The sequence below is a fragment of the Diadema antillarum genome, unplaced genomic scaffold (genome assembly GCF_040938485.1).
Source record: "Diadema antillarum isolate AM-2024a unplaced genomic scaffold, OU_Dant_1.0 seq00000160_RagTag, whole genome shotgun sequence".
Classification (NCBI taxonomy): Eukaryota; Metazoa; Echinodermata; class Echinoidea; order Diadematoida; family Diadematidae; genus Diadema; species Diadema antillarum.
In genome coordinates this window covers 1,516,349-1,539,116 of record NW_027271231.1, presented here as the reverse complement: position 1 = coordinate 1,539,116, position 22,768 = coordinate 1,516,349, and the positions used below count along the sequence as shown (strand labels likewise).

Here is a 22,768-nt window from a genome sequence, read left to right as displayed (position 1 = left end):
ACTTAACGCATGGAAACACACATTAGCTGATTAGTTAATCCGATGGCAGAAAGTAAATATGCACAAGTTGGCAAGATATTTAAATTTTTAACTCTTTTTATGACATTCTATAATACAAAACTGTATTTCCTTTTTCAGTCATGAGGACCACTGGTGTTCCCTAACAAAATACGAAGATTACAAAGAATGAATGAATGAATGATTGGATGGATGGATGGATGGATGATTGAATGAATGGATGGATGAATGAATGAATGAATGAATGAATGAATGAATGAATGAATGAATAAATAAATAAATACATAAATAGATAAATGAATAAATAAATAAATACATTAATCAATTAATTACTAGATTAATGAATAAATAGCTCAATAAATGAATACATAGATAAATGATAACAATAAATATTCACAAAAAAAAAAAAAATGGAACGATTTGTTCAGATAAGGGCCTATCATCAGGTTCCCATACCGGATTTCAACATTTCCTCTGAAATAGCCACTACTTCGATCCATAACTCTATGGAAGAGCGGCTCGAGCATGGAACATCAACGGCAGAGAAATGCTTAGCATTCATTTGAAATGCTGTAGAACCTACGCAGAAATTCGCAGATACTGTGAAGAGACACCACCCCAGGAAGATTGATCTTGATCTCACTTCTCATTTAATCATTCTGTATCGTTGTATATGGCTTTCAGACTACGGGAAAGACATAAAATAATAAAAGAAAGAGAGAAAGAAAAAGAAAATCGTCTAGCGCCCTCTCTTGGAGTAATGTAATGACATCGATTCATCACCGCCATATTCAAAAGCTGAGCCGTCTGCGTAACATAAACAACTTATTTCAGATTGAATTGACTCGCACTTAAAATGGTAAGTTGATATTATATGACAAGTTTTATGCATGCATAAACTTCATGCATGTCGCCAACTGGGCTAGGTTCTTATATAAGGTAGAACATGCGGAAGAAAATGACTACCAATTTTGAACGTTACGATTTATCGCCGCCTGTGTCCCACACGTTTACTTGTGTGTATTGTAGGTATACAGGTGCAGGCTCTCCAAAAAGTTTTCATCAACCTCATTCATGCCATATCAATATGGCCTGATACAAGCGATGGGCAAAATAATGGCACCAGTATTCCTTCTTAGGCTTCTATTCTGCTTAGTTCGTTTGTAAGTAGATTCTACGGAATGAACTGTTTATAATGTTGGCAGTGTAGATCTCGTGTTGAATTAGCTTTTGTTTGATTTGAATGATATTCCTTGTAACGTTTATTAATTGTATTGTAACGTTAGTGTACTTGTAGAAGTTGTATTGCATGGTAATAGGTTGGACCTACTACTACTCATCGACCACCTAATGTGTATTTGCTTGATAAGAATATTTAACACTGAAATTCACGTAAAAACTTGACCTCTAGTAACTCTACGTGATTGAGAAAATCCAGCACTTTCAAATGCTGCATGCTGTTGTTCCCTTTTCAATTCGAAGTTTCAGTGCAAAGATATAGCCGTCGAACTTGTGTGGCCTCTGCTCAGCTCCCCGCAGTGCCGCTCCTTATTTAGATCAACTGCTCTTTTTTCATTGACAATGCACACAAACCGAGTTGCTTGTATTGAACACCATGTTGTACGAAGCTTTTTAGAAACTTCCATGACATTACATTATGATTCGGTTAAAATATTCATTCGAAATTTTGTCCTTGATTCAAACCATCAATGAACAGTGAATTTCCGCGTCTCGTTTTCCCACACATCCTTATCAACAGTCAAAGGCAATCCATTTTTATGTGCTCTGCGCGCAGTTAAGTGCGTACTAAGCGTTCTGTGCGCCAATACTACGCGGTCGGTTTCAATGAATAAGGGCGGTCGATATGTAGTAGGGTTACCACACTGAATTGCGCAATTGCTGAAGTACGCATAATGCGTACCACTGAGTGCTGAGTGATACTCTATCCAGAGTTTTTCAGCGTATTCATCCAGATCCAGATCCAGATCAGCACTTGACAGAAAGATTAGTCTGTATAGTGTATCTGGTTGTCGGGGATATGTTCCGCGGAGACTGCGTTTAGCTTCACGGAATCCTCTCCTATACAGACCGAAGGCTATCCTACTGGCTCCTGTATTGATGCTCTACGGTCACGCACAGACCAAATGTTACCATAAACCCAAATGACGTTCAAACAAGTTTGACATGACTTGACACATTTGCATTAATATTTGGGGTAACTTTCTCACGTTGTGCAATCAAAATACTCACAGTAACTCGTTACATAGCAGAAATTTGTGTGCATATCGCAACATCGCCGTCTGCTGGCTGTAAGTTGCCATTTAAAACAAGTACGTACATCACATTTGATTGGCTGACGCAATTCGTATGATTGAAGAGCTGATACATGTACGACCGTATGATGGGCTGGTAGTTGTGTCTTTTTCCATAAAAATTTCACCCAAATCTTGGATATTTCAATCACTTGGTGAATTCAATGCATTCTTGAAATGTTAATTTTGCTATACAAGTTTAAATTTGCCGATCTCGGGATATGAATTACAGTCGTTGAGAGCTTCAATACAGTGAGGTATGGGACAGCCTTCCATCTTTCTACGGAGGAGAGCAATAACATTAAAAAATAGATAAAAGACTCCTCTGGACAGACAGACCTTTCTGTCTAGCGTACATTACCACCACACTGCCATCTATGCCTTTATGGATCTAAATCTGCTACTACTCAATAGATCTACTAGAAGTCTAGAAACCATGAGAAACCTAATTTATATTATTATCAATATCACTCCAGTTCATTGCTCACAAATACCTGCTTTTTACCAGTAATGTGCTCTACTTTGCTTCCCAATGATGTAGGATATTGATGTACTTCCTAGGTCTTCACATGATACGATGGAGGATACCATTAAGGTGAGATTTGTGCACATTATCTGTATATATGTGTATTTGATGCACTCTTTGCAAGTGCTCTTGGGATTTAAGATTTTTTCTTTAAATAAAAATACCACAGTATGGCCTAGACCCTAAATCAAATGCATTTAGAATATATTTTATATGTTTTGTTTGTTGAGATAACTTGTGGGTCACATTATTTGTCATTTCATAGAATATGAACTCTTTGGAGAAGAGAAAAATACATTTGGATGTTCGGTTTTCCCTTCCCTATTGCAATGGTGTGTACAGAAGACAATAATTATCCACTGTATTACCTTGTCAATTGTCAATGTCAATTGAAATTTGCAGTATTACTACCAGGATAGTTTAACCAGTTCAATGTTCCGCTTTTGGCTGTGTGTTTCTTAAGCAACTACCCAGTAGTTATGAACAGACAATTAAATCTAAGAATACAAGAAGTCAGCCAACAAGACTGATGACAATTTACCTTTTCCATGGCAACAACTGATGACTGTGGTCTAAAAATATTTTGTGTCCACAGAATTACCAAGTGCTGAACCTCCTTGGTAGGGGTGGATTTGCATGTGTCTACAGGGCAAAGATTATCAGCACAGGTCAGGAGGTGGCAATAAAGATGGTAAGACAGAGCGCGAGGGAAGGAAAGTTTGTTCATTAGACATGAGAACTGTATAATTTTACAGAGTGCTGGTAATTGTAGTTGTTCCAGGATCATTATGATGTGCATGTTGTGTTAACTAGTCTCCTAGTACTAATTTGTAAAACTATTAGATGACGAGACATCGTAACGTACAGTGTACTAACAGATCCAGTGACTTGGAATGGCGCAATTATGACCATGAGTTTTTACATTAGGCTGTGCAGAACAAAATCTTGACTGCTTTGCTCGCTTTGTTTTTTAGTTTGTTGTTTTTTTTGCCCTGCAGTTCAGACAATTTGGAATAGGAAATGTAATAACTTCATATTATATCCATTCTCAAAAGAATTCATACCTGTGGGAAAAGCTTGGGAAAAGCACTTTTTATTTGTTTTAACGAGGAAATTTTTCTCTATTACTGTACCCAAGATACTGTATGTTAAGGATACATGTAGTATAGGTATTTTTAGTTAGAACAGGAAGTCAGTAACTTTGTAATCCTTAGAGAAATTTTTCTGGGGCCCATTGCATAAAAGTTACTATTATGGTAACTTTGCCATCCAATGGTAACTTCTATGGAATTCTTGATTTTAATTAACAGTTGAGTATTGCTACCATGGTAGTTACTATTGGATGGCAAAGTTACCACAATAGTAACTTTTATGCAACAGGTCCCTGTTCTCATTTTGTTTTGTACTGAAAAACACTGGAAATATTGTAAGTTAAGGCTCCCAACTGCAATGGAAATGTGTAGTAGAGCTTATATTAGATTAGATGTAAATTTGATATTTTTTTTATTGTACTCAGAATTTGATTGATCTTTATTTTATACTGGCTTTGATAAATATTCATGGAAATATAAGAATCACACACTTCTTTTTCCTATGTTTGTTATTTTAGATTGATAAGAAGCTCATGCATTCACGTGGGATGGTGACCAGAGTCAAGAATGAGGTTGAGATTCATTGCCAGCTAAAGCACCCTTCCATTCTTGAGGTAATTCTGCTGTTTGACATTGATTGATTATTGTCAAATATTCATCATTAAATCAAGGTTGTTGAAGTGGGAAGTCTATTTTATGTCATAATCAGCATGTGTGTACACACACGCATAAAAAGCAAGCATGTCTTGGACAGGCATTGAATGAGCCAGATTCAGTTCTCCAGAAACATCACAGAGTTCTATAACCTGGTAATCCTATTCACCTGTAGTTTATACCTTTTGCCTGTACTCAATCTTACAGTTCTAATGATGTATCATATTACTGATTTGAGTTCTGCAGTTGTGTCTGGACTTGGTAACAGTCTCCAATTCCCAACCATTGATATGTGTGCCAACTTTGTTGATCCATATTTATAGACATGTTTAGTTTCTTATCAAATGTCTTTTTGTACTTTTTTTTCACAACTGCTTCTGAAGGCCATCTTCTTGTGAAAAGCTTACATTATGAATTATTACATTTCAGTTTGTTTCAGTCTGTTTGTGGTTCAGGTCATGATAATTTGTTTATAAATACTCTAATCTATTTAGAACCAAAAAAGTGCTTCACAAATTATGTGCACCGCTCACTTGGGTGACAGTCATTTAATTCCTATAGTATTACATGACCAAATTTAAATCACCTTTTCCTTTCCCTTTATGTGGCAGCTCTACAGCTACTTTGAAAATAGCAATTACGTCTACCTTGTGCTAGAGTACTGCCAGAATGGGGAGCTGCTCCGCTATCTGAAAAAGAAGGATAAAGTCTTCACGGAGGAGGAGGGTAAGTATTGAGCTGTACAGTGGATGAGAACATTTTGATTGTTGGTGGACTGTGCATACAAGCGACACCAGGTTTTGATGCGGAATTTCACTTGTTCTGAATTATGTAGACTTGTGGATTACAGAGGTGTGCAAAAACTTTGTGAGAAGAGTCATGACTCATGTACATCAGTGACATACTAAGCACTAGCTGAGATCAGGCTGATATATATCACACACTGAACACACTGGGTTTAGGGTACCGTAAAACCAGACATATTCGCAGCATGAAATTTTCATGCGAATTGTAGCCAACATCCTTTCTTTTTGCTGCATGAAACTTTCATAGATTGCCACTTGAATTCAATGCATTGTGTAGACTTAAACTTTTGCCTGCATCGTACTTTTGCAAATCTTGGCTCCTTGCAAATTTTATAAAAGTTTCATGCATGCAAAAATGTGTGGTTTTACAGTACTCTGGAGTATACATCTGTATTTGTTTGTTTATTTTATTTTTACCATGCTCGCAGCTCGTCGCTTCCTTGAAGAGATAGTTGTTGGCTTGCTGTACCTCCACGCACACTTCATCCTACACCGAGACTTGACTCTGGCTAACATCCTTCTGACAAGAGATATGCACTGTGTAAGTCAGAAAGTTTCATCTTCCTTTCACTCAGTTCAGATTTATTGTCCCCGCCGAACGAGTTCGAGCAGGGGACTATGAAACGGGCTCCGTACGTGTGTGTGTCTGTGTGTCCGTCCGTCCGTCCGTCTGTGCGTCCGTGTGTGATCAAAGTGTTCAATTTGCTACTTCTCTGTCATTTATGAGCCAATTTTGATTCTGTTTGCTTTATATGATAGCACTACATGGGAGCTTTGAAACTTCTACACAGAATTTCAGTTGTGACCTTTGACCTTGACCTTTGACCTATATTGTACATTTTGCTTCAAAATGCTACTCCTTCGCCATTTCTAACCCGATTTTGATTCTGTTTGCTTTATATGATAGCACTACATGGGAGCTTTGAAACTTCTACACAGAATTTCAGTTGTGACCTTTGACCTTGACCTTTGACCTATATTGTACATTTTGCTTCAAAATGCTACTCCTTCGCCATTTCTAACCCGATTTCGATTCCATTTGCTTTATGTGATGGCACTAGGTGAGGGCTTCAAAACTTCTACACAGAATTTTGACCTTTGACTTCTTTGACCTTTGACCTTGATTTTTTACCTATATTGTACATTTTGCTACAAAATGCTACTCCTTCGCCATTTGTAACCCAATTTCAATTCCGTTTGCTTTAAGTGATGGCACTAGGTGAGGGCTTCAAAACTTCTACACAGAATTTTGACTTCTTTGACCTTTGACCTTGATTTTTGACCTGTATTGTACACTGTACATTTTGCTACCAAATGCTACTCCTTCGCCATTTCTAACCCGATTTCGATTCCGTTTGCTTTATGTGATGGCACTAGGTGAGGGCTTCAAAACTTCTACACAGAATTTTGACCTTTGACTTCTTTGACCTTTGACCTTGATTTTTTACCTATATTGTACATTGGCTACAAAATGCTACTCCTTCGCCATTTCTAACACGATTTCGATTCCGTTTGCTTTATGTGATGGCACTAGGTGAGGGCTTCAAAACTTCTACACAGAATTTTGACCTTTGACTTCTTTGACCTTTGACCTTGATCTTTTTACCTATATTGTACATTTTGCTACTAAATGCTACTTCCGGCGGGGACATATATTACGCACCGCGTGATTTCTACTTTTCCTTGTTCTATCTAAATGTGTATAAATGATATATGCAAAAAACACAGTAGCTCGCTGAAATTGTACAGTAGCTCACTGAAATTGTAATTGCAAAATTTGCTGGTATAGGAGTGCATTGTACTTGTGATTGTAAAGGAATCTCTGTTCATTGTAGGGGCAAATGATTGTGATACGTTGTGTCCCACAGGATGATAAAACATCTTGCCATATCATATCTCCTCTTTCTGATGAATTTGCTTGTTCGATCCACAGAAAATTGCTGATTTTGGCTTGGCCACTCGGCTGAAGATTCCGGAAGAGAAGCACTACACCATGTGTGGCACACCGAACTACATCTCGCCGGAGATCGCTACCAGGAGTCCCCACGGTCTGCAGTCGGACGTGTGGTCCCTCGGCTGCATGCTGTACACCTTCCTGAGCGGCAAGCCCCCCTTTGACACAGAGGCTGTCAAGAAGACGCTGAACAAGGTATTGTTTTATGCCCGTGAACTATGGAGGTTATGTCTCCGAACATTTTTGAGCTATGACTATGCCAAGGTGCACCTTCTCAGTGTGGTTCCCATTGCTGGCGAGTTATGGGAGTGGTGAAAAAATATGCTTTCTAATCCAGATGTTGAAGGTGTCTGCATTGTGTTTACACACTCATGGTATTCCACAGGTACTCTGAGCACTTTGATGGACTAACAATACAATGGAAAGGGCTCTTGGGTGAAGCTTTCATGAGTAGCTTGACTTTGGTGTTGACAGTTTAAAAAAGAGATTCCCTCCCCCGAAAAAGACTTTTTAGACTTTTAAGGTTGAGGCAGCATATCTTTGTTTAGTGTACCAGACACTTGCACCATGCTTGGTGTTTTACCATACATTGGCTGTGTGTGGTATGTCTTAGTGTGTATCAAATTATGAAACAAGTGTGTGAAACAGAGTATACTGCCATTGCTTGTATGCAGTGTATTTCTACTTCAGGAAAATGTAGAGTGTGAGGTAACAATTGCTGACTTTTGTCATCGTACAGTGTTCTTTTCTCATTATCTGACTCAGCAATGTACATAGGATTTTGAAGCGATACCATACATAATTTTGCACGTCAACACTTTTCCAATTGGCAGGTTGTGCTGGCGGACTATGTCATGCCTCCCCACATTTCGATGGAGGCCAGGGATCTGATCAGCAAGATGCTGAGGAAGAACCCGTCGGACAGGATCAACTTGTCAAGTGTCCTAGACCACCCTTTCATGGACAGGACTAAGTCCATGGTCTCCAAGAAACAGCTCTCTTCTCAGGTAGAGCCAAAAATGTGTTTGTTTGTTTGTTTTTTGCTAATTTCCCCTTCTTATTAATTGATTTTTTTAATACCGTGGGTGCTACTGTGTGTGTGTGTGTGTGTGTGTGTGTGTGTGTGTGTGCGTGTGTGTATTTGCTTTTGTGATAATTAATGTGCGTGTAAAATGGATAGGAATTATTGTAAAGCGCATAGGGAACACTAATTTGTTATAAGCACAATAGAAGCTCAATTATCATTATTGTATTATTATGTGTTTAATTGTGTGTGTTTCTCAAAGGGCAGAAAGTCAAAGTAAGAAAGAAACAGAAAGTCATTTTTTTCACCTCATATACATGTAAGAAATTTAAATCTGAAATGTTGCAGTGATTTTTACATGCATGCAGATGAATGAAGTATGCATTGGAGGGAACACACACACACAAAAAGAAAATATGAAGCAGAAGTAATTAGTGTGATAAAAAGAGATGTTTGCATATATGAAAATCTGCTATGCTCTGAACATATGTGACCCGCTACAACAAAATGATCCTAAAGTCGAGCGAGGTCGATATTTCGAAAATTGCATGATATAATCCCCTAATCTTTCTGCTTTAAATTGATATATAACACATTTTATAAAAGTAATCGGCTGCGGAGATATCGATGTTTAAAAGAGAGCATGTTGAGACGTCTGGAAAATCACTGTTTCGAGAAAAGCGCCCTAAAAGTCTTCCTTTCGACGCAATCGCGACCAAGGGACACGCAAGTCAGTTTTCACCTCTGGACAATAGAAGGTCAGCCCTAGCAACCCCGAAGAGTTCATTCAAGCACATCAGCGTCAGCGGTCTCCTCACCAACCAATCAGTGACCAGGATGTGAGAAGCAGCTGAGCATAGCGCACCCCGCCCGCACACACCAGTCGACTGGGCAGTGTGCGAGCTTCACGCTTCAGTTAGCAGCAAGCAGCAAACTGACCAATGAGATCACTCTGGTCGTTGTTAGGGGCGGAACCTATCTGTGGCGCTCAATCCAAATTTTCGAACCAGTTTCTGCTTCGTTGAAACACCAAAAAAACATGGCTCAGAAAAACGCTATTTTTTTATCTTTCCTTTGATCATTTTGCTTCAAAATTTCGACAGATGATAGAAGACATGTTAGACTCCAATAATATATCAAAATCAGAAAATCATAAGTATTGACCAATTTTAATGCTCTGACTTCAAACTCGATTTTCACGGCTTCGACCGTGCGCGACTTTAGGACCTTTTTGTTGTAGCGGGTCATATATTTTGCTTGGAATACGTTCAGGACACTGTTCATGGGAGTGAGAATATGAATTATTTCAAGTATGGAGAGTGCAAATGTTCTTGATGCAAGGACTTAGTCAAGTTGTGATTCACTTGTATGCAAAGAGGTTACAAAGTTAAAGGCAAAGCGTAATTTGCAGAAGGGCTTAAAATTCATCTTCCACCATTTTGAGCTTGCTCTTTATCTGATATTTTCCATTTTCATCATTACCCAACTGAAAAAGTGTTATCACCATGTTATTTCACACGTTATTTTTGCACATGTTTGCATTTGGGGGAGCAAAAATCAGCAGTTTCTGCAGGCATATGAGAACTATGTTTTCCCTTTAGCAACAGGTCTAGCCAATTTTATTCAGTTTGTCTGTATGTAGATGCCATGCAGTGAGTTACCATCCTAACATGTGTTTCTATTTGATGATGATAGAGACCAGTTGAAATGTCAATGGACAGTGGTATGGCTACCATGGCAACTGCATCATCCTCTCACCTCACCAGCCGTGCATCATCTCGCAGCCGACCGATGAGAGCCCTGCCCATCCAGTCGCTCACCCCCGTCATCTCCCAGGGGGATGGGTCAAAGGGTCAAGCCAACAAGGAGAACATCAACCCTAGTAGCTTCACTACTGATTGTCATCACCGGCATTATCCTCATCAGTACCAGAGAGGTGGCGTGGGATCCAGCTGGAATAGCTACCAGACACACCCGCCTTCACCTCCAGTCAGGCAACGGGCCAATCACAGTGCCTTCTCGCAGTCAGCTGATCGGTACGGATTGACGGAAGAGCTGAATTCAAAGATATCACCTGCAGGTATGTTTTCACTGAAAAATGATTAGATTTCATTGACAAGCACCATATTCATCTTATATATTTCTGATAGGGAGGTGATTTGGCTCAGTCAGTAGCAGGTTTGCCCCCCAATCCAAATGACTTGGGACCCATTCCCAAGTCTAATTGAGAAATGTGTGTAATCATAACCCCTCTAGTAAGAGGCAAAAGCTCTGTCCCTCAGATAGAGCATTAAATGGAGGACCTGAGTGTGAGTTACACTTGACTCACTTACATAAAAGAACCCACATCATTCATTCATCACAAAGAGCAGGGTGCTAACCTGGAGAAATGGTCCACCTAACAAACAAGAAAAATGGGCGAAAGAATGATGCCGAAGGAATGATGCTGAAACCTTGTGGTTCGCCCCAAGTGACTGACAATAGTCGGCAAACAGTATCAACCAGGCACATTGTGCCATCCAAGAAGTAAGTATAAATTTCTGATAATCATGCGGATTTCCAAGAATTGCAAGGATATTTTATTTTGGGTGACAATTCATTGCAAGATGTCACATCATGTCTCAATTTGATAGAAGACAATGATTGCCTCATTTCATAAAAATGTTTCACCAGGGAATATCGATTTTCATTGTTCTTAGTTGCCACAATGCTCATTGTCTCATTTGGAATTATGACAGATCTTTAGTTGTTATTGTATTTCTCTTTGTTATACTGATGTTTCAGGGTGTACTAGCAAGGTGTTGAATGTCCAAGATTTAAGATCAACTCACACTAGCAGGACCACATCATCGTCTTCTCACTCATCCACTTGTCTCCGGGAGGGTGGCAACCGTGATGTCCATCGTAGCCATAGCAACAGTAGTCTCTATGGAGACACACTCAAGAATGCTGGTAATCCCAATGATACCCTTGTGAACAACTATCAGGTAAATGCGGACAGAGGAGGTGACAGCCACTCGTACTTGTGTCCAAATGGTGATGGATTGATAGCACAACCTACCGATCGCAGTGGACAGTGGACATCACAATTGCATGAGGAAGCACATAATGTTAATGCAAGAAGTAGGACTGACATGTCAGGGCATCTGTATCACAACGTGGATGCGGCAAAGCACAGACTGTTTTCCGAATCGGACTTTACGGGTAGAGAGCAGCGCACGACACCTAGCAGCACTTCCGAGGATGGAAAATCGAGGGAGGCGCACCAGAGTGGCCAATCTTCCTCACTCAACCATCCCGATGTGCCAACTGCTCCAGGCTGCGGGGCACCCATTGACAGAGAGTTGACCAAACAGAGTGATCGGCAGCTTCACAGGGATGGAAAGACCGGGGAATCGAGTGGCAGCCATAGTGGCAGCCACAGTGGCAGCCACAAGCGCAATGAGAGCAGCATGCTCGATGGGGAGAGGGCCGGGGAGGTGGCGCACAGACACACCCGAAAGCATGAGAAGAGGGAAGGGCCTGGGGGAGCCCAGAACCTGGTTCAGCTAACCCCGCCTCTGAACGCAAGCAGACTTCGACCAATCAGACAGCGTACAAGGAATGCTGTGGTGAGTCTATGGAGTGCTTAAAAAAAAAAAAATCTGTGTACACCAACTAGCAGAAAGGTTTCCATGGGCAATCTCATCTTAACTCTAACTTACCTGGGCTATTTAGCGAGCTTGAATTCCTGGGGGGGCCATTATGGCCCCCCCTTCAGATCTCGGCCGTTGATCGCGCGATCGCCGCAAAAATTTGCATGAACATAAAGGCGGATGTAATCTACAAGACTGTTCAGTTAAATTTTCAAAAAATTTACATTTTCTATTTTAGATTAATTAATTATGCAAATATATGCAAAAAACCTCATTTTCGTCTGTAATTGGCTTATAAAAGCTTATGGAATGCTGATTTTTGGTGTAAATATTCCTAGTGACATTCCGAACATTCGTGCGTAAAAAGAAATTCAGTATCAAAATCGATTTCTTTATGTTTTTTATTGTTTTATCAATTTTTTTATGTATTTCTTTGTTTTTTCGAACTTTTGTTTTTGTTGTTTTTTTCAGCAGAATTTGTCATTCACATTTTTTGAAGCATAGTTATACTAAAATAAATTGATTTCAGCCATTAAAATTAAAAATATGAATTTTTATATGAATTAATTGAAAAAACACAATTTGTATTGACTTTGTACACAAAATCACGTTTTTGAGCAATTTTAGGGTTGACAAAAATTTTTTGAAGGGGCGTGGCTTCGGAACGGTATGCCAGGGCGCGACAAATTTGGTCTCAAAAGTTGCGTGAGACTTGAAAGTAAAAAGTCAGCGAGCGGCGCGGTCAAAAAAATTTTGCGCACCGGAATGGTCGCGGAATTCGTCGAGGGGGGGGGGGCATAATGCCCCCCCCCCGGTAAGTTAGGGTTAAAGGACAAGTCGACCTTCATAGACATGTGGATTGAGTGAATGCAGCAATATTAGTAAAACACCAGTGAGAGTTTGAGGAAAATTGGACAGCCCATTCAAAAGTTATGAATTTTTGAAGTTTCTGCTTGCTTACTGCTTTAAAGAAAGGCAGTGAAAAATTCTCAGTAGCACCATCTTCATACAAATGCAATGTTGTCTGACAGTGATGTGGATTTATTATTTAAATTTTAAAACTGGCCTCAAAACACAATTCAAAACTCAAATATAATTATGCACGAGCACTTTGAGTGAACATAGATTAGAATGCATCCTTGCTTCTCTGTCTTGAGTGCAGTGCCAATACAAAATCTGTATTTCTTTGAGGGAAACTTGACTGCAGTGAGGCTTAGTGAATGAAGAGGGGTACAGCAAACTCTGATTTCAGTGGTGAGGATACCACAGTGATGAAATGGCATAGTGAACAACATGTTGGATCGATAAATGCTAGATCCACTGGCTCAGTTTGTGGAGGAACCTTGTGATGCCAAATGCCATTTATCAGCACACTTTTTCCTTTATAAATCATGCTGTCCCTTGGACAGAATCACATTGTAGGCTCAATTTCATGAAAATGTTGCTATGATACAGTGCTCTCCCATTATAACAAAATGCTTATAACAAAATTCGGTTAGAACGAAGTAAAAATTCAGGATGCAGCATTAACCACTCTATGTGCTTTTATTGTTTATTTGTTGGGTTATAACAAAATTTCAATATAACGGAAGAAAACTACCGGTCCCCAAGGACTTCGTTATAATAGGAGTCCACTGTCGCAACTTTTACTGCAATGGCAAGTGTCATGGTAATGACAAAGAATCCTGCTTCCTAATTGGCTCTTGCCACAAAAAGTTGCCACAAAAAGTCACCAGGCACATTTGGCACATGATGTCAGTATTATACAGACTAGAAAATATGTACTGGTGGCACCAAAAATATCTCTTTTTCCTTACCCTCATAGTAATAGGAACAGTGGAGAGTGTCATCGTATAGAATCTTGAGAGTATTCTGACTTTTTTATCTGGTCCTGATGTTTGCTTCCCAGGTGAGCATCATGAATCGCGGGGAGGTCTGCCTCGAGTTCTTGAAGAGCAGAGAGGGGCAAGATCGGGTGGTGGAAGTCATCCGAATATCCCAAGATGGAATGAAGGTTTGCAATGTAGACACAACTTGAATATATTTCTTGCTAAACATGGAATTTACAACATACACATTTACTATTTCATGTGCACATGATGCAAATCATTGATGGACTCTTACGTCCAATGTGCATGTTCATTTGAAATAATGTTTAGGATACCAGTATTTGTCACACCCAATTTTAATGACAGAAATGGATTCTTGGTTGAATTATATTGTTTAATGATCTATTGTATTTTGTTCTCTTAGCTACACAACAGCATAATGAGACAAAAAATGCAGGAATCCACTAGCTAGCGTAACTTCTTTATTCAGGCCTTGACTTACATTTATATTCCCAATGACTTGTTCCCATGAAGTACAAGTGAAGTACGAGACATATGCGATGAACCCAGGGTTTGTCACCAGCGTGTCTTGCTACTGTTGTCCTACGAATCTCCACCACTAATAGTAAGTCTGCTAATCCTTCCCTGGATAACCATGGTCCCATCATCACAAAGCCTTTGTCTTTGTTTTACCCAGGTTACTATCTACCAGCCCAACGGGGGCAAGGGATTCCCCCTCATGGAGGACCCACCGTCCCCGCCCCAGGACAGCGGCACAGCCACCCACAGCTACCACAACCTGCCCTCGCGCTACTGGAAGAAGTACCAGTACGCCGCCCGCTTCATTCAGCTGGTCCGCTCCAAGACGCCCAAGGTCACGCTGTACACGGACCAGGCCAAGTGCATGCTGATGGAGAATGGTCCCTCGGCTGACTTTGAGGCTAACTTCTACTCGGGTAAGGGGAAATGCCTGGTGTGTTGGTCATTTGTGTCCGTAGATTCACTGAACACGCGAGTGAAGCATCTTTAGAAATCTGAAATATATTGTGCCATCACTTTGAGTATGGGATGTATAAGAGTATATGCCTGTAAGTATGAGTTGTCTGGAATATGATGATGATGATGATGATGACGATGATGATGATGGCGATGGTGGTGGTGGTGGTGGTGATAATGGTGATGAAGATGATGATGAAGATGGTAGTGGTAATGGTTAAGATTGTGATGATGATGATCATCATAATCTACATTTTGTTTTCACTGCTATCTCCAGTTGGCTTTCTTTTAGCAGGGCTACCCTGCTAAAAGAAAACAGAATAAATAGATATGGTTTGAAATGTGAAAGCAAAGCGTGTAGTTACATGTAAGTGTGTTTGAGTAACATATAACAGACAAATTTTACTCTGCCCAAAAGAGACAATCAAAATATTATCTGTTCTATGCATTTCCCTTGATGACAAAGTGGGCACATCCAAAAATTTTGTGGATATTCATGAATTCATTAGTCATGTACGCACATTTCCGACGGTTCCATAAGACGGATTACAAAGTCATTAGTCGTGCATGCACCTTTCTGACACTTACATTAGACGGATTAAACAGGTGAATTTCTGACACCAAATACTGTACATTCTCACTCATGGGGTGGAAAGTTGATACTGAAGATGCGTATCTTGATGAGCTATGTCATGGAAAAATAAACAATATACTATGATACGTGATATGGTGAATGGGATATGATATGTTTGCTCTGGTCAAAGGGGTCAAGATCTACCAGACGGCGAACGAGCTGGTGGTTGTTGAAGATGGCGGGCAGACCAGTAAACATCCACTGAATGGGGAAGATACCAGGATACCTGGCCACCTGAGACCTCTCATCAACAGCTTTCTCATGGTGAGATGGTAGTCCTTACTCATAATCTATCTCGTGAAATATTCCCTGGCCGCAGAATGTTTTCTTTAGACCATGTGTACTGGAATAAGATGTTTCAATTCAAATTGTACTGCATGGAGTTTTACCACGAGAGTAGTCTAAAAAATTCTTTGTTCTTTGCTTGCTGTGTGATGTCTAAATTTCACAATAACAAATGTTTTTTCCTTTCTCCTACATTTCTGTGTTGTCTGTATTGTCGAGGGGTTAAAAAAAAGAAAGAAAGAAAACACACAAAGGCAAATGTGAAAGTTGCTAGGCTCAACTGGTTGCAGCCTATCTTTGTATATCTTGTGAAATTTAGGAATGTAATAGTAGTAGTAGGACTGTGTTGTTCATCATCAGAGATTGGCAGTGTATATTACCGGTATCTTCTATTTCAAAGGGTGATCGTAGGTGTCTCCACCTCATCGGCTTCCTTAGTGATTTGTGAAATTTCACTTTCTATTTATTACTTGCTAATCATGGAGATTTTAATCACAGATAGTATGAATAGCGTACATGATATATATTGTAGACATACTTTCTAATGAAAAATCAAATGATATCTTGATATCATATAACGATTGATGATGTATTTTAGGATCTACTTGTGCTCATTTTACCACAGTATACTGTCTTTAAATTTCTCAGTGGAAACAGCATTGCGTCGACGTGGAGACAGCTATTGCTAGCCTTGAATCCAGGCACGGTTATGGACCTTTCTTTCCAATCTTGTTATCCAGGTTGGTACTTATGTAACAGTATTTCAAGTTCAGTGTAGTATTAAAAAAAAGAATACCACAGACTTTTGATGTTTAAATGTTCTGTGATAAAATGAGTCTGCCTTATCCAACACAATACTCTGCATCAGATTGTGTTTTACAAATGATTGATGTAGGGGCAGGGAGGTTGTAGTAAGGTTGATACCCATGCTTGAATACAGAGAGCAGTTGATGAATGTTAATGGTGACCTCTCCCAACTCCACATTATCTATAAAAGTTTGTGTTTGCCATTTGATGGATACACTTTGATTGTCACTATTGTGATTGTATGTATTGTAGGTATGTGTCTTATATATAGTTTGAAAAGAGATGTCACATACCCTATCTGCAAAGAATACATAGATGAGAGAATCAGAGTGAGACCAGAATTTTGACTACTGTAAAAGTGGTTTCTTTCGCGGTGGTTTTATTTTTGCGCTTTGAGGTTGAACTGCGAATTCAACATCACGCGAAAATATTTTGAAAAGTCAAGCAAAATTAATCACGCAAGGAAATGTTTATACCCCCGCCAAACAAAGTTTGAAGGGGGTATATAGGAATCAGCGGACGGTCGGGCGGTCGGGCGGTCGGGCAGTCGGGCGGTCGGGCGGTCGGGCGGTCGGGCGGTCGGGCGGTCGGTCGGGCGGTCGGGCGGTCGGTCGGGCGGTCGGGCGGTCGGTCCGTTGCAAATCTTGCGTCGCGAACTACTTCCTCAGTTTTCAACCGATTCCCATAAAACTTGGCACAGATGTGTGCCTTGGGTTGTAGATGTGCAAGACGTATTTTTTGACAGTACCCAAAAGTACGTTGCCATGGTAACGGCATATTATGGGCAAAAATGGGTACAAATCTTGCGTCGCGAACTCCTCCCACAGTTTTTGATCAATTTTTATGAAATTAGGTACAGATGTTCATCTGAATATGTTAATGTGCAAGACACATATTTCCACAGTGGCAAAAAGTGCGTTGCCATGGTAACGGCATGTTATTGGTAAAATATAGGGCAAAATGCTTCATGGCAAAACTGCTTCATCAGTGTTCTTCCAATTCTCATGGAATTCATATTGAATGTTTGTCTTAGGATATAGGTCAGCATGACACATTTCTTGACAGTGACAAAAAGTATGTTGCCATGGTAACAGCTCACATATTATGAGCCAAAATGATGGAAAATTTTGTGTTGCAAACTACTTCCTCAGTTTTTGCCCAATTTCCATGAAACTTGGTACAGATGTGTGCCTTTGGTTGTAGATGTGCAAGACGCATTTTTTGACAGTACCCGAAAGTACGTTGCCATGGTAACGGCATATTAATGGCAGAAGATCAAGGAAAGATCTTGCGGATTTAACTACTTCCTCAGTTTTTTGACCAAAGCTTATGAAATGTGGCACACACCTTGATCTTGGTGGGAAGATGTGGAAGACATATTTTTCGGACGTGTCGGAAACTGCGTTGCCATGGTAACGGCATATAAATGGCAGAAGATCAAGTAAAGATCATTCCTATGGTAAGACTGGTCGTCACGGGGCGGGGGTATTAATCACCTTCAGTGATATTTCTAGTTTGAACTTGCCACTTGTTACAACGCTGTAGTATTGCGCACATGCACACATGAAGATTCTGTGCATTGAGTGTATTGATGGTCGACACACACACAGCGATACCGCCCATGTACTAGTAGGTACAAGCATGTTATAAAGTACTCGAGAGAAGGATTTCAGGTAAGCCTGCATTTAATTTTAATTTCTATGTAATAAATAAAAGACTAATTGGACTGTAGTTTGGGTTTTCATGTGCAAAATAAAACAGGTTTTGCCGTCTGTGAATTCACAGATTTTGCCGACCGCGAATTTAAACACACGCAAAAAAGTCAGCACCGATGGAAACTGCGAAAGTATCTGTACGCGAAAGAAACCACTTTTACAGTATTAGTCTACTCTGTACTTGTACATGATTTCTTTTGAACATGATATGATTGTATTCACATGCTCATCTTTATTTGGTGAAGTTTCACACATTAGCCTTTAACATGTATCTTGATTCGTGTTGATGTGATTAGTTTTCATAATCTAAAGCAGACAGTTATTCCAAGAAAATTTAGTGTATTTCTCATAGAACAGGCGTTTTACATTGAAACCTTACTTATCTCGACATTAAAAACTTTTTTAAAGAAGAGAGTAGATTAATCATCAACAAAAACAAAAACGTTTTGACTCCTCAGAAAACCACATCAAGTGTCTAGTGTGCAGCAACTTCCAGCTACAACAGCAACAACAGCACCCGCTGCTGCTCACAATCAACAAACCTCTACGTCGGCCAACTCTAATCGTGCACCCGCACCGACCTTCAGTGACCCCAGCTCTACCATTCCCCTGGGGTCTGTCACCTCTCCCAGCACGGCCGCCCCACCCTCCACCTCTGTGTGCTCCTTCGATGGCACAATATGCAGCACGACCAAGAGCGTCAAGGAAGGCAATGGACGGTCACAACGCAAGAAGACTGACCAAGGTCAGTAAACTAGTCAATCTTTCATGACTGTGATGGTCGAGCCTATTAGACCTATTTAAAGAAGGATTTAACAGAAAAGACTGCTATTGATTTCAGCTGGTGTCTTGATTGTTCTATCAATTGTACATTGAAGTGCAAAATTGAAGCATTAGTTTGAATTGTACAAAAAGGCAACAAGGATTAGAGTTTTCTTCTTTTTTATGCCCAATTCACAATCTAAATAAACTATGTATTAGGTATTTTAATTGTATCATGGCAGGAAAGCATTTTGTTCCTGAAGACTTCAGTTAATTCATTAACATCTAGTTTGATTTGGGATATAGCAAACCATTCATGCCCTGTTTCAAGCAGTCTCCTGTGTTTGTCATCTTATGCTGTGTCCTCATGTCTGTTCACTTTTAGCGGTCAATGTCAAGGGCAGGTCAAACTCTTCTATGAAGCCACACATTGGAGGGAAGGATGAAGTCCTGAAAGCTGTCTACGTCCCTAATGTAGGGTGGGCATCACGGGTAAGCCACAATCTTGTGAATTAAATCCAAATACGCAATATGGAAAAGTCATTCACTGCATTTAATTTGAGTACTTTGACCCTGTGTGGCGTATTATACCAGTGAATTTCACGCTCTCAAGCAATTTTGGAGATGATGAGAAGTCAGGTAATTATATTTACTGTAAAACCAGATTTTTGTGTGTGTGTGTGTGTGCATGAAATTCTTGTGAATTTTGTGAGGGGCCAAGATTCACAAAAGTGAAATGCATACGAAAGATTTTTATCTACGTAATGCATTGAATACCGACGGCAGTTCACAAAAGTTTCTTGCTGTGAAAAATGCTGTTGGCTCCCATTCGCAAAAGTTTCATGTGGCGAGTATTTTAGGTTGTACAGTACTCAGAACTAAAAGCATTTTGTATTCTATACTGTCTATTGTATACCAAAAGTGTGTTCCATGTATAGCTGACGTAGAGTTTAAGGCAAAATTTTGTCATTATCGTCATCACTTTCATGATTATTTTTATTAACTATTTTAAAAAATATATCAAAACTAAGAAAATCACATTCAGAGTGTTCGTGTTTGCAGCTATATATTTGATCATTCACATAATGAAATAGATTTGTGATCCTACTCCAAAGATGAAATAGTTTACATCTTTTGCTTTCTTCTCTTTCTATCTTATTATCCATCCATCATTTTCTGCCTCTATCTCTCTCCCTTGTAAGATGAGATCTGGGGAGGTGCGAGTCCAATATAGTGATGGCGGAGAGATCCAGTTCCCAGCCTCATCCTCAGCAGTCCGGTTTATTCCAGCTAATGGCAAGGCTGAGAGGTATCATATCTTTACTCTACTTAAAGGGGAAGGCTAGTAACTGATCAGTGGGAATCAGAGGAAATGCTGGGAGATGATTGTTCCAATCCTTAAGGGATTCATTCAAGAGCACATTATATAATCAAATGTTGTGTGAAAATTATTTGCTTCAGAATGGTCTCATATTCGAGTAATGTGCAGTTTAATGTTTCCAGGTGAGCATGCCTGGTCAGTGACGGGGCATTAAGCTGCGCATTACTTGAATATGAGACCGTTCTGAAGCAAATAATTTTCACACAACAATAGATATATAATGTACTCTTAAATGAATCCCACAAGAATCGGAACAATCATCCCCCAGCATTCGCACTGATTCCCACTGATCAGTTACTAGCCTTCCCCTTTAACCATTCTCATCGAAGTCAAACTCACTTGTTGATACACTGTACAAAACATGTGGTACCTAGCGTTTGCATACTGTACTATCATACCAGTAGTTTAATACAGTGTGCCATAATACAGGGCTTGTAAGTGATAACCTGGGGCCACTAACAATTGATGTCAGGGAAATGAGGTATTTTGAGATTTTTCAGCAATAGGTAGACCCGTAAGATTAGTATTTTTATGCATTATCATCAACTGTGCTGTTTCCGTGTAAGGATGGTGGAGTATATTTCGTCTTTATTTTCAGGAAAATGTTGCTTGTGTGTTCATTTTAAAAATGTTTGCAGAAATAGACAGTGAAATAGATGTACATGTGCCCTACAATCATTCATGATTTTCTGTTGTATTTTGTTTTTTGTCCTCCGCTTGTCACACTGTGAGTGCATTTTATGTCAGTATGTGAGATCAAATAAACAGGAATTTGAAACTATGAGTACAAAAATCGCTTTGTTATAGCCAGAGATTATTGTATCAGTTTTCTTTGCAATGAGGATCCACCTTATGTAGAGCTTATGTAGAGCATATTTCTCTGTTGGTGTGTTCTAGCTATGGCCACAATTCTTCCTTGCCAAGTCACATCCGAGAGAAGCTCCACGACATGCCCCACATATGCAACCACCTCGCCAACGGCACCCAACCCTCCTGACAGTGACCGACGCCCAGTGGAATGGCTTGCAGAGACAGGGTGATCATTGTTTGGATATCTGTTCCACCGAGATGGAATGGCTTGTATGCTTTGAGACCAGACTTATGTCATGCGTTTGGACTCTACGTTACCATCATTATTTGCTACACCCAGAGACCTTCTTGGAGGGTAAAGTCTTGTGTGTTAGTTTGCAATTTGGCTGTCGCCACCCTCGTAGATTTCCTTTAAAGTAAACTACATATGAAGTGCATGTAATTTGGTTCGCCGATTTACTTGCTGCCACTCTCTTCGATTATCCCTAAAGCAGGCCAATGTAACATCACATGTTTAATTAATTAATACTCTTCAATCTTTGCCACACTCAGATTATTGTTATGTAGTTAGCTAAACTTTTCTAGACAGAAGGGAGATTAACAACTCTGTCTGATTACATTTTGGCTCATTTTAATAATTTGCTGCCATTATTCATTCTTCATAAATGATATCCAGCTGTGTGTACATGTATGTTTATTACTTTATAACTTATCAATAAATATTTGTTCCCCTTTCATGCATATATTTTTCACATCAAGTCAAAATTAATAAGTTTAATTTGGTTTGGGTGACTCACGTTCCACAATTAATCCCTGAAGGGAGAGGAAGGCAATCCGTTCAGTCACATTAAGACCACACATTGATCACTCCACACCGAAACATTGGGTGCGTTCGAGTGCTCTAAAGCGAACGAAAGCGTACCGTACCGAACTGTGCCAGATCTGAAGTGTACGAGCGCTCTGTCGAGAAAGCGTACCTCACGAGTAATTTTTAGGAAAGGTCACGCATTTTGTAGCAAGAATGTCATCCACCTGGCGCTTGAAGAACTACTCGCACCTGTTCCGAACAAAGAGAATGATGTCTTTGCATTGTGATGTATGGGCTCCGCATGATACGCGCATGCTTTACACAGAACTTTTGGTACGCTTTTGGTACGCTTTTGAAGCACAGTGGAAAGTGGTCCACTGTTGGCTCGGTACGGTACGGTAAACTTTAGGAGCGTTCGAGCGCTCCTCTGGCGCGGGTACGGTGCGGTACAGTTCGCTTTAGGAGAGTGCTCGAACGCACCCATTGATATCCGTTATAGTTCTGAGCTGAAACAGGCAAAATGAAAATTTGACGAGATGAATCTATAGCTAAACTTTGTTTTGAGACATTGTCATTTCATATGTCTTTTTATTTACATATTGCACGCTGTCTAGTTTTTAAGTCAACGAAATTTGAACAACTATGTTGTTTGTGTTTGTCATGTGTTATGACGTGAAAATCATATTGTCTTCTCAAACAGGTGGATAATGCACATACCATG

The 22,768-nt window shown here is 39.9% G+C and overlaps 1 protein-coding gene across 1 annotated transcript; it reads left to right on the top strand.

Moving 5' to 3' along the window:
* Positions 1–810: 810 nt before the first annotated feature.
* Positions 811–21,426, top strand: LOC139727942 (serine/threonine-protein kinase PLK4-like). The gene is made up of 18 exons (XM_071638913.1): positions 811–877; positions 2,872–2,925; positions 3,452–3,547; positions 4,466–4,561; positions 5,213–5,327; positions 5,836–5,948; positions 7,341–7,556; positions 8,195–8,368; positions 10,081–10,465; positions 11,170–11,996; positions 13,930–14,034; positions 14,547–14,805; positions 15,610–15,743; positions 16,413–16,504; positions 18,745–19,031; positions 19,434–19,540; positions 20,251–20,357; positions 21,327–21,426. Exons 1-18 carry the CDS (start codon positions 875–877, stop codon positions 21,424–21,426), a joined length of 3,270 nt encoding a protein of 1,089 aa, XP_071495014.1. The 5' UTR covers positions 811–874.
* Positions 21,427–22,768: the final 1,342 nt, after the last annotated feature.